The sequence below is a fragment of the Clarias gariepinus genome, chromosome 1 (genome assembly GCF_024256425.1).
Source record: "Clarias gariepinus isolate MV-2021 ecotype Netherlands chromosome 1, CGAR_prim_01v2, whole genome shotgun sequence".
In the NCBI taxonomy this organism is placed as follows: Eukaryota; Metazoa; Chordata; class Actinopteri; order Siluriformes; family Clariidae; genus Clarias; species Clarias gariepinus.
Genome location: NC_071100.1, coordinates 37,899,451 through 37,917,552, shown reverse-complemented (window position 1 = coordinate 37,917,552; position 18,102 = coordinate 37,899,451). Strand labels below are relative to the sequence as shown.

General features: G+C 38.6%; 2 protein-coding genes across 2 annotated transcripts; both read right to left on the bottom strand.

Moving 5' to 3' along the window:
- Positions 1–1,515: 1,515 nt before the first annotated feature.
- On the bottom strand, positions 1,516–4,443 carry atpsckmt (fATP synthase c subunit lysine N-methyltransferase). Its single transcript, XM_053497555.1, has 4 exons — positions 4,150–4,443; positions 2,958–3,095; positions 2,368–2,418; positions 1,516–1,866 (listed from the first exon to the last, which is right to left on the bottom strand). The coding sequence occupies exons 1-4, from the start codon at positions 4,420–4,422 to the stop codon at positions 1,660–1,662; spliced, it is 669 nt and encodes a 222-aa protein (XP_053353530.1). The 5' UTR covers positions 4,423–4,443; the 3' UTR covers positions 1,516–1,659.
- LOC128525902 (neuropilin and tolloid-like protein 1) lies at positions 2,432–17,587 on the bottom strand. The gene is made up of 10 exons (XM_053497554.1): positions 17,563–17,587; positions 17,221–17,283; positions 16,996–17,130; positions 16,655–16,903; positions 11,077–11,118; positions 10,869–10,996; positions 9,741–9,969; positions 9,507–9,620; positions 8,361–8,814; positions 2,432–2,659 (listed from the first exon to the last, which is right to left on the bottom strand). The coding sequence occupies exons 1-10, from the start codon at positions 17,585–17,587 to the stop codon at positions 2,599–2,601; spliced, it is 1,500 nt and encodes a 499-aa protein (XP_053353529.1). The 3' UTR covers positions 2,432–2,598.
- Between the last annotated feature and the right edge of the window lie 515 nt (positions 17,588–18,102).

Genomic DNA, 18,102 nt, shown 5'->3' with positions numbered 1-18,102 from the left:
GCAGTTGGAATCCAGTAGGTTACATTACCGCCAAATGTGGGTTTTATTTTCCCTCATCTTCCCGACCTCTTAAAGCCAATTTCCAATTTCCATTCCAGCCTGAAAATGAATTCTTCATCTGCTTTTAGCCGGCACATCCACACACTATATCTTTTGTGATGCAACGTACAGGACTTCTGTATAAAGTCCTGTTAGTTGCATCACCACCACTTATAGATCTTACTCTCCCTCAACTCCTTCCAGTTCCGTCCTTCTTAAAAAAAATATGAAATGCTTTTTTTTCCTGATCAGTGACTCCATTCTAAAAGATTTTTAACACTGCCTTTAGTTTAAATTTTATAAATACACAATTTTATGTTATAACCTCAAAGAATATTTGACAAGGAAACATGGCTAGCACAGAGTCAAAAAGGAGAAAAGATTTACAGAGATTTTTCTTTACAAAGAAGTGGAGACATGAAAAGTGGCACCAAATTATTTTAGCCAAATTAATTAAGCCAAATCACATAAGAGGGAGTGTTGTTGTGCTGAACATCATCAAAAAATCAGTAAGGTATCAGAGAATCACAGCTGAATGTGATATTGCTTACTGCTTAGTGGTTATGCTTTGGACTACTGATCAGGGGGTCCATGGTTCGAGCCCTGACACCACCGGGCTACCACTGTTCGACCCTTGAGAAAGGTCCTTTGTTCCCCCACAAGTGCTTAGATACAACTGCGCGTCAAGCTGGCAACGCAACCTGTAAGTAACTGGCATACTGTAGAAACGACAGATACACCTCCGTCTCAGTGGTATATCCGTCGCCCGGCATGCCAGATGACATGTAGATGGACCCTTTCACCCATCACTATATACAGTGCTGTGAATTGCTGATTTTTTATTTATTTCTATTGCATATGTGTCACATTTTTTGGATCAAACTAAATAACTCAACTGAAAATGCAGTTTTTAAATAACGATTTCATTTATTAAGGGGAAAAAAAGCTATCCAAACCCTCTGGCCCAGTGAAAAAGAAAATTACCCACTAAACCTAATAACTGGCTGTGTCCCCCTTGGCAGCAACAACTGCAATCAAGCGTTTGCGGTAACTGGCAATAAGGCTTTCACATTGCTGTGGAGGAATTTTAGCCCACTCTTCTTTGCCAAATTGTTTAAATTCAGCAACACTGAAGGGTTTTTAAGCATGAACGGCCTGTTTAAAGATCTCAATCAGATTCAAGCTCTGACTTTGACTAGGCCACTCCAAAACCTTAATATTGTTCTTTTTGAGCTATTCACAGGTGGACTTGACGGTGTGTTTGGAATCATTATCCTGCTGTATAGCCATCTATTTTAATAGTTGCAACTTCCACAAGACCCAGTTTTTCCATTAACAATAGTGTTTCACATACTGTGTGTGCAGTAACATGAACTTTGTGGCCAACACTGCAGTTTTAGAACATTACTCACCGTCTTATGACCAATTAGGACAGAAAATTCAGCAGCACTGTGCTACTTAAATGACAACACTGTATAAACCATAAAGATACTATTTTATTACAATTCTTTACTGTAGTATGCTTGAATTTAAACAAACAAAATGAACAAAGCATCTCTGTAAACATTTCTAGCAGAGAAATGTTTCAAGTCTTTATACTTTAATGCATGATTGTCTTCATCATAACCAACTCTTGTCTTCACTGTTGTTCAGCAGCTTTGCAGTTGTTGTGCGAGATCTGAAAGTTTTGGCGTCGTATACCCAGACGGTGTCGATTCCCTCTCCGGTCATGTGATCAGGAATCCATGTGGGGAAGGGAAAACGGCAGGCCACCACTCGGGCTGAAGGCTGAAGCTCTGCCTCAAGCTTGGCCTCAAGCTGCTCCATCTGTGGGACCACAATTACAATCAGATTGTGATTATAATTACACTCAATCAGACTCTTAGGCTTAGTCTTGGTCCTTAGTGATCCAATTTTACAGTCGAAAGAAGTGATCTGATCAGCTCCATATAACAAAGGAAAAAACAATACATTCCTACTTGTCTAATATCTGATCATTTATTATAGACTGTAGTATTTAAGATGCAAATTGCTGTGCAGTGTGGTCACCTGTATGAACAAAAGTTATCTAAATAAAAAATATTTTAATTGGACTATTCATTATTATTTATGTAATTTTTATTTTAATTTGAGCTTAATTACTGCTGGAACAGCATAATGTTTTTATAACAGATAAAATCACTATTAGTACTGAAGCATTAGTTTCTCATTATCCTCCGACAGTCCAATGACATCCAAATGCTGATCAACATTTCCAAATTCTCCTGCCCTAACCTGGGAGAGACTCCAGGCCCCCTGCGACCTTACATAAAATATGTTTATCCTTACCATCTGTGGAACTCCAAATATGACGACATTAGTGTACTGTGAAAAGCTGACCTATAAAAGACAGACATAACAGATCAATGAAAATGGTGTACAGTATTTAATGACTAAAACAAATCTCTCAAGGCTCAACATTATGACATTCTTTATCCTAATCATAACAGGTGATCTGCGGTATTTAAACAGGTATGTAGTGCTTTTGAGCTCACTGCATAAGGATCTCTGAATAAGTAATTAAACAACGGGGTCTGTGTGCATGGAGTTTGCAAGTCCTTTTAGTGCTTTGGTGGATTTCCTCTGGGTGCTCTGGTTTCCTCCCCGAGTCCAAAGACATGCAGAATAGGCTATTTTGCATTCCCAAACTGCCCGTAGTGTGTAGATGCATGTGTGAATACTGATGGTGGCAGACCATCCGGGATCTACCCCACCCAGTGGACCAGGGCCATCCACAACCATGTACAGGATAAGCTGAACAGATAATTAGCTTATATGTGACAGGTGTGCATATTGTCTAGTCTAACAGAGTCAACCCTAATTATAAAAGGCACATAGCCAAAAAGAATGTTGTGTTTGGTCAGGATCCTTTGATTTACCTTCCACAGGTCAGAGATATAAAAAGAGGTGTAGCGATGAACCCCTTGCCTCCATGCTTTGTAACGCGAGTACCACACCAACCACGGATTCAGCTCAAAGCCGACGGACTTGAAACCCTCTCTCGCTGCAGCTATAACCTGTGGCAAACAGCAAGAAAGCAAGTAAGAACACAGGAAAGCAGTTTACTGCTTCTAAAAAGCGCAATAAACTGGCATTATTGGCACATTAGGCAGCAGTTTCAGTAATTAAATGTGTTCTTAGAGGTTACAAAAAAAACAGCTGTGAATTATGTGTGGTTGTTACAGTCTTTATTGCATGAGGGTTGGTTAATGACTCAGTCTTCTCCCACTTTTGCCACCAAAACAGTGATGTTCTGACAACTTTCTATCAGATCCAGCATTACCTTTTTCAGGGAATCGAGCTTCAGTAGTGTGTGTGTTTGTGTGTGTGCGTGCGTGCACCCAGTAATGGATTGGCATCCTGTCCAGGGTGTACCATGCCTCATGGGATAGACTCCAGTGACTCAAATTTGATTGTACATAGGATAAGCGGGATAGAAGATGAATGAACAAATTATTGTTTCACGAACATTACTGTAGAGCGTAACCAGCCAGGTGACTGGGGATTATTATAATATTTGAGAAAGAAAAATAGCTGTCCGCACTTAAAAAGAAAGAAAAATCACTTGAAGATTCGTTGAGAACCGTTTAATTCTGTTTCAAAACTGCATTGCATAGCGTCTATGGGAGTCACGTGACAAAGGAACGAACGACTCAGGACCGAAAAGACTCGAAGAAGAACGACTCATTTCTGTTTCCTGTATATAACGTACGGAGGGTTTGCGATGCTTTGCGCATGCGCGCCAAACTGAAAAAAAATGACGAGTCACTCTCCGAGGCGACTCGTTCATCTGAGTCATGTTAAAGATTCGTTCAAAAAGAACGAATCGTTTATGGACGACCTATCACTAAAGAGTCATTGAGAAAGAATCGCTCAATTCTGTTTCCTGAATGTGCACAATTTTTAATGAAAGTGTAACGTTTGTGAGTGTGCATCGTATTTATTTACTACATTAACAATTCCCCAATAAGCATCGAGTTATTTCATGCGTATGTGAATAACAAATGTTATAAAAGTTGTTATAAAATGTTATTTTTTTTATTATTTAAAAGAAAAATTAAAATGACTCACTATGCGTCCATCACCACTTCCGATGTCCACAAGGGTCCCTGGTCTTGACCTCAGAGCGCTGAGGACATTCTGGACCTGAGTGTGAGTAGCAGGGACGAACGGGAGACAAACCCTCCTGAGCGCCGGAGCAACGAACGGTCCCGCTACAGCGTACAGAGCGACCAGGGAGCCGCCGAGGACACACGTGACGACGAGTCCTGCTCGCCTCCCGATACTGCTGGCTGCACCCTGAGCCCCTGTCCCCTCTTCACTCTCTATCCCCGAATCAGACATTACAGTACAGACGGATGACCTCTGCTCACTCACGAACAGCTTATTAAAATGCACTGAGCGGGCTGTTTTTATTATACGTGCTGTTATTTTGTACTTGACATGTAAAACTAATTTAAAACCATTTTAAACAGCTGTTTTTTTTTTCAGGAATACAGTATATAAACACAAACACGCGTTTACAGTGAATGTGGGCGTCTGAATGTCTTCCGACATGCTACAGCAAAGCCTACAATTAGTTCCGCGTAGTTCAACTGATAAAACGACCAAAGTTAATACAAAGAAACAGATTAACATTGTTAAAGTGGATGTTGCGTAACAGTATTTTTTTCTAAAGCGATATAAATATATATATGTTTACTTTTGTGGGGGAAAAAATCGCAATCGTTAATTAATAAAGTCTTTCTCCTGTCGGCCACATGGTGGCACCAAATCCCACCTAATTTCCTTTCAGTCTACCACCTTGATGTGATTGGTATTTTCAGCTCAGATTTAAAAAAAAAAAAAAGAAAATTTGTTTACCACAATTTTATCTAGTTCAAAATGCACATTAAAACATTTGCATACTAGAAAAAAAATCAAGCTGTTTAAATATATTGCTTACAGGACTGGCATAGAGGGTTTCGATTCCCGCCTCTGGGTCTGTCTGCATGGAGTTTGCCTGTTCTCCCTGTGCTTGCTGGGTTTTGGCATTCCCAAATTGCCTGTTGTGTGTGTGTGTGTGTGTGCGCGCCCTGCAATGTATGAGGCGCCGTATAGGGCTTAAATCAAACTTTACTCACGCACACACATATGAAACACTTGCATACACATATATGAAACACTCACACATACATATATACTACTAACTGCTCAAACAACTACATATGAAACACTTGCATACACATATATGAAACACTCACACATACATATATACTACTAACTGCTCAAACAACTACATATGAAATGCGCGCGCACATACATACATACATACTTTCCGCGCATATACATACATACTTTCCGCGCACATACATACATACATACTTTTCACGCACATACATACATACTTTCCGCGCACATACATACATACTTTTCACGCACATACATACATACTTTCCGCGCACATACATACATACTTTCCGCGCACATACATACATACTTTTCACGCACATACATACATACTTTCCGCGCACATACATACATACTTTCCGCGCACATACATACATACTTTCCGCGCACAAACATACATACATACTTTCCGCGCATATACATACACACTTTCCGCGCACACGCACGCACACACACACATACATACTTTCTGTGCACGCGCACAAAGCCAACTGTAGCGGTGTAGGGAACGAGTGAACAACGGATCTTTAGTTTAGCGAAAAAGGGAATGGATAATTTCCTATAAGTCATTACATATCGCTGGAGTGTGAAAAAATTTTACTCGAAAAAGAATTTATATTTTTATTATAATTATTATCGAGGCGAGGACATCATATAAATAGGACACAATAATTTACATTTTGATTTAATAAAGAAACCATTCGTATTATATAGGCTAGTAATCTGTAAAAATAAATAAATAAATAATACGTTTTATATTTTTTTATGGTATCAGTTTTTGTTTCAATAAATAATCTATATTTAATGTCCGTAGCGTGAAATTTCCACAGCAGCAGGTATCCGAGGTGCTTGTGTTACCATGGTAACGCAAGGAGGAAGTGACGTTGCATGGTGTTCTGAATGGTGGAATTTTGTAGAGTGAAGTTCCCTTTTCAGACATTTCCTGCGCAGGGAGTAGGGTGTAGGGTGTAGTCATTTCAATGTATATGAACTTCATTCTCCCTGATTAGTAGTAGCGTTTCTTAAATAGACCGTTAATGGACAGTTTAGAAGACAACGAGTGATTTATTTATCACCACAAAAGTGGGTGATATGGGGGGTCGGAACAATGTTTGTCCCGTGGGATTCCGATGAGTTGTTTATTCATATAAGCGAAGGCGAGGAAACACATTTCAAAAAACAGTATTTCTTTCTGTTGTAGGATCCGACATATTAGCCACAGATTCCGTGCTTTAATTTTTTTTTTTGCAAATCATCACCTGCGTTTTCTGCCGCTGAAATATTCAGACATTATGTGGATAGTTCTGAATATGCCATGTGATTGAGCAGTGATGATACAAACCAGTACTACCATTCAGGGAGAATGAAGCGACAAGTCCGTCTACACTGAAATGCCTTCCGGTTACACTGAAATGCCTTCCTTTTACACTGAAATGCCTTCCGGTTACACTGAAATGCCTTCCGGTTACACTGAGAATCTCATAGGTGAATGTGCGAGAAGAGTTTGTATGTGTGTGCGCGGAAAGTATGTATGTGTGTGCGCGGAAAGTATGTATGTATGTGCGTGAAAAGTATGTATGTGTGTGCGCGGAAAGTATGTATGTATGTGCGTGAAAAGTATGTATGTGTGTGCGCGGAAAGTATGTATGTATGTGCGCGCGCATTTCATATGTAGTTGTTTGAGCAGTTAGTAGTATATATGTATGTGTGAGTGTTTCATATATGTGTATGCAAGTGTTTCATATGTGTGTGCGTGAGTAAAGTTTGATTTAAGCCCTATACGGCGCCTCATAGCAATGGATTGTACTCTGCCTCATGCCCTAAGTCTTCAGGACACCCTATACACAGGATAAATGATATAGAAGAGGAATAAACAGTAATGACGATAACAGGGGTGTACCTAGAGGATACACACATAGCACTTAATTACATAATTTCCAGTTTAACCAAGAACACTTTTGTGTGACACCTACGTAGAATAATCGAAGGTTGTAGGGACAGCACTTTGATAGTTTTGATAAAGTTTATAATAGTTTAGTAGTATGATAAAAAGGTTATGACATGTACAGTAATTACGTTAAATTTTAATACTCACAGATTACATTACATTAGAAGATTTTTTAAAATTGAAATAGTGAAAATGATGTGAAAAGATGTGAAACGAAATAGATTTAAATGTATTCGTATATTGCACTCAAAGTAGAGCCTATGTTTTTTCTGTATTCAAAATGTTAAACATTAATCACCTGATATAATCTAATTATAGAGATTTTAGGTATAGTAGGTAGTTTCGTTGGTTAGAATTTTTCTGCATTGTATAGTACTGCTTAAAGCAACAGTGTATAGGATTAATTTGACAATTGTTGCATATTTGCAAGTTAATGCAAGATTGTGTCAGCATGCAGGGTTATTTGATCACACTGATGATCAAATGCAGAACATAATAAACATGAGCTCTAAAACAACTATTAGACAGTATCACTGTTTCAATTAACTACCACAAGTGAAGAACCAAAAGACACATAACGGGACATGCAAACATACAATTAAAATATATAATGTATAGTGAAGATTGACAATTGGTTTAAACACAGAAGTTTGGTATGCCACACTGCAAAAAATGACATCTTAGCAAGTGCAATATTCTTGAATTTAACCAAACTATTCAAACAGTCTTAAAATACATTTATAACAAACCAAATACAAGATTATTAAGCTTATTTCTAGTCAAATGTTTTTGTATTATTATTTTTTTTGATCAATCAGCAGAGATTTTTTTTCCTCCAAAAAAAATCCTAAAAATTTAGCTCACATTTTAAAATAAAATTTGATTAGAAATAAGCTTAATAAAGGTGTTAATACAGTTAACTATATTCAAGATATTTTCACTTGATAAGATATTTTAATTCCTTTATGATTATAAAGCTGACATTAAATCAATAAATAATAATAATAATAATAATAATTAAATTTTCAATATTAATTTGAAGGAAGCTCCTACAATATTTTTATCAGATTTAGTAAAAAGCTCTTCATTCTGTCATGGTGGACACAATCTGTGAACATCTCCAGCCAGATATCATTGCAAACGAATTGCTCATGTCCATTGACACTCCTCGATGTTTTCTTCCTCCAGCTCGTCGTCTAGCTCGCACACCTCAGTGTCCTCTAGTGAATGGTTGTGTTTCATCACCACGATGCTCCTGCACGGGTTGCTGTTACTGGCCGTCTCGGCGAGGACACTCAGGCTCAGGTCTGTGCGGCTGGAGGCCTGAGAGCCACAATGGTGGCCGTTAATGCACTTGGAGGAGGAGCGACGCAGACCAGGAAAGTCCTCAGTAGACGCCATGCTCCTCAGAGCACACAGCTCATAATGTGGTGGCTCGAGGGGCTCAGGCAACAGCGCAGGGTCAAATTCGTCCAATCTCACGAGGTACTTCCTGCGCGGTTGCTTGACCTGGATGATGATCGACACTGTGAGCAGAAGAAGCACCACACCACAGGTAACCCCAATTAAGGTCATGTTGGTGTGGTCCAGGCTGTCCAAGATAGTGGCTTTTCTTTTCTCTGGACAGGAGGGAAAAAAAGGTTATAAATTGATGTAAAAAAATCATCAAAGGTGTCCACGACCACTAATCTAATCTAAACCAGTGTTTGATTCCATCTGGTGTATTTATAATAGTAACGATGCATTTCAATTGTTTAATGTAAAGTTGCGCAGAGGCCTGGGTACTGCAAGTAACTGTTAGACGAAAGGGCTAAAAAAAATTTATAAGAGGGCCCTTTACACACTATGATGTCATAGTGGTAGGTATATGACTTCTAGAGTACCAATGTACAGTAGGTTCTGTGGCACTCCAGTGGGTACCATGTGTACTATGGTGTGTACCACAATATTTCGGTGAATACCATGGTACCTATTGGGTACCACAGTGACTACCTAAGTTTAGAAGGTAACTAATATGGTGTGTTTGTACATAATGTACCATTTTTGAGAACCATGTACCATGCTTTAGTACATATATTGTGGTAGAACCATGTACGATACTGTGGTGCATATCCTATATCAGGATCCTGTTGTAAATAAGTGCACTCATGAGTAGTAGTTTCTTAAATACTTTAAATATTATTGGTGGCAGTTTGCAATATCCTTTTTGTAACATTTTATGGTGTGTTTTTAATGAATAAATTAAGGAATAAACCATATTACTACTATTTTGTCTACTGTGATTATTTTAAAACCTAAGGAGGTACAGTACCTTTGCAGCCGTTCTCATCCCAGGGATAGACACAATTTTGGATACCATTGCAGACCAGAGTGTGGTTAATGCACATGTTGCTGTGGCAGAAGAAAGTGTCTTCCTCACATGGAGCTGTGGAACATAAAGGAGACGACTAATATCAATGCACCAAGTCTTTGAGTGTTGTAGTAATATATACTGTATGTTCTTATACTGTCAAGTTAAAAGTGTTATGATTAAGGCCAGGCTCACGTTCTCGGAAGGTGGTGAAGAGGATGCGGAAGCGACTTTTGCGGCTGCCCTCGTCGGCCCACAGGCGGATGACGCCTACTGACGTGAGCAGCATGACATCATTGGCTACCGTGCTACAAAACTTATTCCTCAGGTGTTCGACTGAGCTGCCGCCGTCGTACACCGCTACAAAATTGCGCTTGCACTCGTTCGAGTTCTGCATCTCGTACTCCAGGAAGCGCAGGTAGATCTTTGAGATATACAGTAGTTATGTGTAAAAGTTAGTAGCCCCCCTTTAAATTCTATGTGTATATGTGTAAAAACATAATTAAAAACATCTGATTGTAATATAACGGTTTTCAAAATGACGCTAAAAGGAAAAATCATGCAGGCAATACTGGGTACTTAATGATTTAACAGCTTGTAGATCCACCTTAGGCAGCAATAACTTGAAGTGACCCTTTGCTGTATGACTTTATCTAAATCGCAAGTTCGATTCCCGGGTGATGCTGTAACCTCTCGCAGCCAGAGGTCTAGAGAGAGCTGATTGGCCGAGCTCTCTCAGAGGGGAGAGATGAGAGGTACTTAGTGCTCCCACATTAATCACGGCTCTACAGCCAATCAGGGACGTCTGTGAGCTTACGCAAGCGGAAGGAGCGGATAGCGCTGTCCTCCTAGTGTGTTACGCCGCCCCCAACAGTGCGTTCGAAACACAGAGCGGTTTTCGGGCATTCGCATATGCACAGCTCTCTTAAGGTCCCGCCACAGCATTTCAATTGGGTTGAGGTCTGGACTTGACTTTAATTATTTTATTTTTCAGGGATTCTGATGTAAATTTACTCGTGTTTTTGTCCTGTTTTATAACCGAATATCAACCAAGCTTTAGCTATCGGACAGATGGGCTTACCTTTATGTCTAGAATGGACTGGTATACAGAGGAGGTCATGATCGACTGTATGACTGCATGGTGTCCAGGTATTAATGCTTTTAACCAGTTATGTGTACAGTTATGTAATCATTAATTCGCCGTGTTCTACATGGTACGACTCTGATACTCGTACCACGGACACTCCCTACATGTGACTTATTGCGCACTCAGCAAACATATCTAAGATCATAAGTAAGTATTTATATTTGAGAAAACATTACCTTTGAGCCAGGCAGTGCTTGAATGAACCACTTACAGTCCACAGCCTCTGTTTGCAGAGCCTGTGTCTCCTTTTCCACCATAGCAGACTCGATGATGCCCTCAGTCCCACTCATCTCAAACTCACATGCTGTAATATATTTAAAAATCACGAATCCTTTTCCTGCTTTGCTGCATACAGTATGTAGTGTAGTTGACTGAATAACTTACATGAAAGTGACAGAGGTGTTCCAAATTCTTTAAACTCGGGATCTGAAAAGACAGAGTAAGACACTACATCTGAAATTTGCAAACAATTCTGTAAAAAAAAAAAAATGCAAGGAAAAAATGAATAAAGAAGCGTCATATGCTATTATACACATGCTAAGCTGACACTGACTTCATGCTAGCAGTCACTGCTATCAGGGATATCACGCTGCTGAGGACCACCACCACTGGCAAGCTACTGGTAGATGCAGACCCATAAACCAAGGGCAATTTGTAAATGCCAATCAGCGTACATTAAATGACTTTGTATGTTGGAAGGAGAAACTATAGGAAACCCACAAAACACAGGGAAAGCATGCAAACTTGCAAGGGTCATATACTGTATCTTATTCATTTATATTATATCAAGTGTCAAAAGCATGTAGTCAAAATCTATGTTCAAATCATGTATATTTTTCATTAATTTCTCCTTCTGGATGAGAATCAATATACTGATTTACTATGGTGATGTCTTGAACCCATGAGCTGAATCAGTTGTAATTTACTTTAATGTTCTTCTCAAGGAAACAGACAGCATCTATTAACTTTCAGGAAATATAGCTTTGGGATCACTTTTTGAAAATGCACAAATTAGCGCCTAAACCATACTGTAGTTTTGCATATTAAGAACAACTCGAGCATTTATGTGCCTCTTTAAAGCAGGAACAAACATTTTTTTTTTTTACTTATCTTATCACTTACTTCATATAGAGAGCTGTGTATTGTCCTAAATTACAAACCAGCACAATAAATAGTACAGAATGTGAAAAAAGGGTGTCATGAGGCATTTAATTATATGGAGTAGTAGCGTGTGTATCAATGTCAGTAAAAAGAAAACTAATTTTCAGTTATTCCTACATATCTTCTCTATTACAGGACAGCTATCAGTTGTAACACAGCTCAGTTGGAGGAATGTGCTATCTACCCTCTTCCACATAGATAAACTCACAGGCACCCATGATTGGCTAAGGCAGCTGTGATTGATTAAGGTTAAGATATCCCTTATATCTAAAGGACTGCACATGACCAGATTTGCTTTCTAGATTCACTGCCACAGATAGCTGTGGCACGAGCAAATGTTAAATTAAATTACGTGAATAAGTATGTTTGATTTGTTTACATATGGCGGTTGTAGAGGATGTATTTGATTAAAACGACTGGCAATGATGAACAAGTATAAATCTTGGGGAAATGTTAGATGGCAAAAGATCAAGTGAAGTATAAACTAAAGTAGTATTCGTGAAACAGATGTAGATCAGGTGAGAACACATACTTAATTTAGTTAAGTGCTAATTCCAGCATTACCATGACAAAACCTTAGTTCGTTATTTCATCTTCTAAACTGTTTATCCTGTAAAGGGTCACAGGAAGCCTGTAGCTTGTCTTAGGAGACTTCAGGGCACCCTGGGCAGGATGCCATTCCACCACAGAGCACATACACTCATTCACAATCTATGGGCAATTTGGGAACATCGTTTAGCCTAACTTGCATACTTTGGGAGGACACTGGAGTCCCCGGAAAACCCTTAAGACACCAGAGATCTCAATGCATACAGACCCAAGGCAGGAATCAAACCCTCGACCCTAGAGGTGCACGAGTCCACAATGCTAACCACTACACTTCCATACTGCCCCATGACAGCCAAAAATGTGTGAAAATCTAAAGCTCTAAATACGATTTAGCATGAAGTCATACATTTATACTGTCACACAGTCTCCTGTTCATGTCTCGGTTTAATCCTCTACTTTTATTTTCATGCTGGCTGTTACATGTAGGATTAAAGAAGAAGAAATTAGGACCTGCTGCCTCACAGTCAAGTTTAATAATCCTCGTATTTATACAGATTATGTTTCCCTGTGCAAAAATACGAACAAATCCAAAAAAATAAAAGTCTTTTCTCAGTGTGTAGTTTTGTGTATTTCTGTGTAGTAGTGTAGTATCTTGTATTTCTTTTTAAGATTAAGATAAAAAATGATGGTCATGTATGTTAACAAATACTGTATACCTTTCTAATTTATTAATTCTATATGATGAATTTCCAGATGGCACGTGGTGTAGTGGTTAGCACCGTGGCACTTTCAGAGTTGAGGGTTATTCCGCCTTCAGGTCTGTGTCTGTGGAGTTGGCTTGTTCTCCCTGTGATTGGTGGGTTTCCTCCAGGTACTTTGGTCCCCCCCCCACAGTCCAAAGACATGCAAGGAAGACAAATTGACATTTCCAAATTGCGTAGTGTGTCAGTTAGTGTGCGAGTTTGAGAATATAGAGAATAAGTGAGTGAGTGAGTGATTAATTCTTACACAGAATGAGTGTAACTAAGGAGATTAGTTAAAAAAAATATATCCTCCAAGGGTTCTCACTAATCCTCTAATAGTTTCTGATCTTTACCACAGCTTGACTCGGATTATTCAGCATGCAGCTGTAACAGTGAGCATGCATGCAGGGCTGAGATGAAGATTACATTTACTAAATAAAAATAATAATTATTATAATAATATATGTGTACTAGGTGTGTTTTTAAAGCATTCTAAATGAGTTCCTATAAATAATTCAAATTGCAAGTAAATTACTTACTATGAGCTAAACATAATTTTGGAAAGAAATCTTTCAGTTAATTTCAAGTGCCATTCCTGTGGATACCCAAACTGCATATTCAGCATATCTTACCTAAATATTTTAAGTGAATGGAAGTAAGAAAAGGCTGTTTATTACTTTCTATTTATTGCAAGTTAGGCATGCCATTGCTTTAAAATGGAAGAACATTCAAGGACCTACTTCAGGTCAATGGATCAGGGAGATGTCTTGTGACCTGGCTTTGGAAAGGCGAGATCTGGATACTCTTCAAAATAAGCTAAAAATATATAGATTTGTTACTAATTTAGACTGTTTCTGAATTTCTAGTTTTTGCTTAAAGTACAGACATTAATAAATAATCCCAAGAATGATATCAGGATTTATAGGATGAGTGGATTGATGAGGTTTATTAAGTAAGCTCAAATCTGAATCATCTCATCTCATCTCATCTTTTATACCGCTTAATCCTGTATGTACAGAAGGGTGCGGAGGACCTGGAGCCTATCCCAGGAGACTTACGGCACAAGGCATGGTACACCCTGGACGGGGTGCCAATCCATTACACACACTCACACACACATTCACACACTATGGGCAATTTCAGAATGTCAATTAGTCTAATATGCATGTCTTTGAGGCGGGAGTTGAATCTGGCCAGGACCCTGGAGGTGCAAGGCGACAGTGCTAACTACTAAGCCGCTGTGCCGTCCTTTCGAATAATTATAATAATAATAATAATAATAATAATAATAATAATAATAAAAATAAAAAGACAAAAAAGTAGATATTAAGCTGAGACATTATTCTATTATTTGTTTTTTATACTGAATAGATGGTGGTTTGACTTCTTGTTGGATTGACAATTGATGACATTTTTATCTAACTGTAATCTTTGTAGTACCTTGATCTTGTTTAAAGCCATTGGAAAGCTGTGTGAATTTAAATGTTACACACACATGCGAGACACGTGTTATTGTGTTCGCTTTATTGTTGGAAGTTGATGTCGGTGTTTAGGTAATACAGCACACAGTGGATCTCACGCCCCTCGTAAAATCTAAAGCGGATAAAATCACACAGCTGTAGCAGAGAGAGGGGGCAGAGTGTACTTTCCTAAAGACAAGCTTTCATTACCAGGGATAGACGACAAAACAGTGCCCTCCACCCCCACACGCACAAATAGCGGGACTGGATACAGGATTAACCCAGCCAAACGCACAGCATCCAGAAGACTGTTGATAAAATTTTCTTTCGTTTTGGTTACATTAAAATAAAATGTGATAAAAACGATTCTGCCATTTATTTACAGAGGCACGGTGGCTTCAGGATCCAGGTTCGATTCCTGCCTCTGGGTCTGTGTGCTATGTTCTCCCTGTGTGTGGTGGATTTCCTCCGGGTATTCTGGTTTCCTTCCGCAGTCCAAAGACATATTAAACTAATTGGAGTTCCTAGATTGCCCATAGTGTGTGAGGGTTGACCAGAGGTCCTACCACAGTTGTTAAAATGGGAATAAAAACACTTTTTAATCACTATTGCCCTCCACAGTACCTAGATGGACTATAAATCTTCCTAAATGGATAAATGGATGGTTTATAAATTCATTTATTTAATTATTATTATTATTATTATTATTTGATGTAAACCATTGTACAGTAAGTATAGGGTTATATAGTAATTGTTTAGAGTGGTTTATGATTTTCGACAAATATGAACTAATTTTACATTGATTTGCTCACCTGTCTGAAGGTGTAAAATTGTGGCTCAGCAAACTTAGAGTGTTTTCACACTAGGCACAACTGTGATGTGATCAGGCTGCTTTCACACTAATAATATTGTTCTGTACTCGAGTGCATGCGTTCACACTCTCCTATACAGTAGGTGGCAGTATGCACCTAGTTAGTTTGCGATCCACCGTTAAACACTTATTCCTTTATAAATTTTCAGCTCTGGTGTGAAGGTTAGAGGATAAGTGTAGAACGCATACAAAGATTTTTGAAGAACATAGGTGGCGTTGATGATGAGGTTCATTCTAAACAGCACTTCCACTTCCATGTTTTTTGATTAGCTTTTCTAGCAAGCATGGGCACTGCTAGAGATTCCAGGCGCCTTGAAAGGCTTCCTGCATATATATGGCCCCCAACCTTGACCATCAATTGACATAACAGTTTTAAGGGGCCTCTGTCACTCAAGTGCCCTTGGAAACACCCTTACTCAACCACCTCTCCATTATGAAACAGCTGTTAGCAAGTGCCCAGTGTGAAAGCACCCGTACTTTCCCACTCATCAAATTCAAATTCAAAATTCAAATTTTATTTGTCACATACACCGTACGTTAAAATTAGAATTGTGAATTGGGTTTGACACCAATATCTTATTTTTTAGTCAACAAGAAGAAATTATATCGGATAATTTTGCACAAACAGAACAGAGATAAAGTATGCAGTGTGTATATGTTACAATGAACTTCCTTTTATTGAAGGCCAGTGGTGGCTCAATCGGTTGATTGGAAGGTCGAGGGTTCAAGCCCCAGCACTGCCAAGTTACCACTATTGAGTCATAGAGCAAGGCCCTTAAAAAACCTATCTACTCCTGGGGTGCTTTAATCTGGCTGACCCTGTGCTCTGACCCCAGATTCCTAACTGGGATATGTGAAAAAAAAATCATTTCACTGCACTCGCACATGTATTGCAAAGATTAGGAGAGGGAAAGAGGGATTGTAAAATGGGTAGGGGTCCATAAATCAAAATTGCCTCGGCATAGTGGTTACCTTGAAATGTGAAAGGCTAATGAGAAATGTGCATGTTTCTTTTCTAATGCCTGAAAACAAGCTCTATGGCATATCTGTCTATGACAGAATTGTGGCCGACTTAATTTAGTTTGAGGCTATGTCCTCATTAATATCTCCTGTGGGGACACGAGCTGGCCTGCGCACATGAGGGACGTCTACACGGCTCTGGCTAACTCTTCTCTTACCTTGAGTAAAATTGTATTTTGCAGAAAACCCAGTGGCCTCAAGTTCACTGTCTGCAACAAATTTAATCCAAAGGTATCTCCCACTGGACCTCACATACATGGGGCTTTGCTGGCCGCAGTATCGGCCAATAACGGGTGAAGAGCTGAATGGTCCATCTCGAACTTCAATGTGATCAAACTTGCAGTCCCAAGATGGCTCTATGGCGTACTGTTCATCGAAGTATAAGTCGATGCATTGTCTTGGAGACGCTACAAAACACAAGGAATGGACAACGATGTGTAAAACTATATGAGAGGCAGACTGAGTTGGCTAGTCACATTTGCTGATATCACCAGCTGACCTTCTATTATGTATGTGCATTCTCTATCAGGAGGATACTTCTCAGGATAATTAGGAGAAGTAAAGGAACCTCCATCGGGTTCTTTAACCCAGGCACCACACAGACCTTCTGGCGTCACCCCTGAGTTGTTTTCAACTGAAATACAGGTTTCCCAGGTATTAAGATAAAAAAAAATAACAGTAAGTAAAATAATAATGAAAATGAATGGCAATCGGTACTTTGTACCTGTAATCCTTTTGGAGCTTGTTGGTGTTCCAGAAAATCCAAATTTAAGAAAAGCTATAAAAACTAAGCAAAGTATTATTAAGCATAGTTTGATTTCTTCATTTTATCTGCAACAATGGTGATCTGCAACATCTGTATGTCATTGCAATAAACCATAAAGTGAAACATACATTTTTTTTGTCCAAATTACTTTTTTAAACATTAGAACAGTTTATTTACCTGTGTATTAAAAATGACATCATTTCAGCACATCACTGTCAAAATTCAGCTTTTCCTGTATATACTTTTCCCCAAAAAACTTAATCCTGGCATATTTGTGTCCGTTCTATAATAAACACTCACCGAGCAGCAGAGTTCTCTGAACCATTCTTCACCACCATGTATACAAACTTAGAGTTCCTTTCATTCATACACTCACTGGTTGACTGGAATCCTAAATCAAAGTGCAGACTGTCTGTATCTCTCTTCTTTCTTTTATTTTTTCTCTCATACTCTATCCGCAGGTTGGTGATGTTGCTTCCCTAATCCTCATATACATCAGAGTGGATTAAGAGCTTCAGGTCAGATTTGACACCATTTAGAAAGAAAAAAAGACTAGAGTAATTTTACAGTATTAATATAACCAAGGATAAAGACTTACTTCTGAATGATAATTTATTCATGCCTTTAAAAAATGATAATAATAAGTACAACTTTACAATACAAATGATATTTGTGAGTACTGTACAACATTATAAAATAAAAATAATTTATGACTTTAACAAAAAGTCAAAATATTATTGCAACATTTAAGTAATGCTTCTAATATTTGAGTATTTTTGTAAGTAAATCTGTACTGAGTTTATTTAAAGTTAAGAAAAGACCCTACAGCCATGACAATTC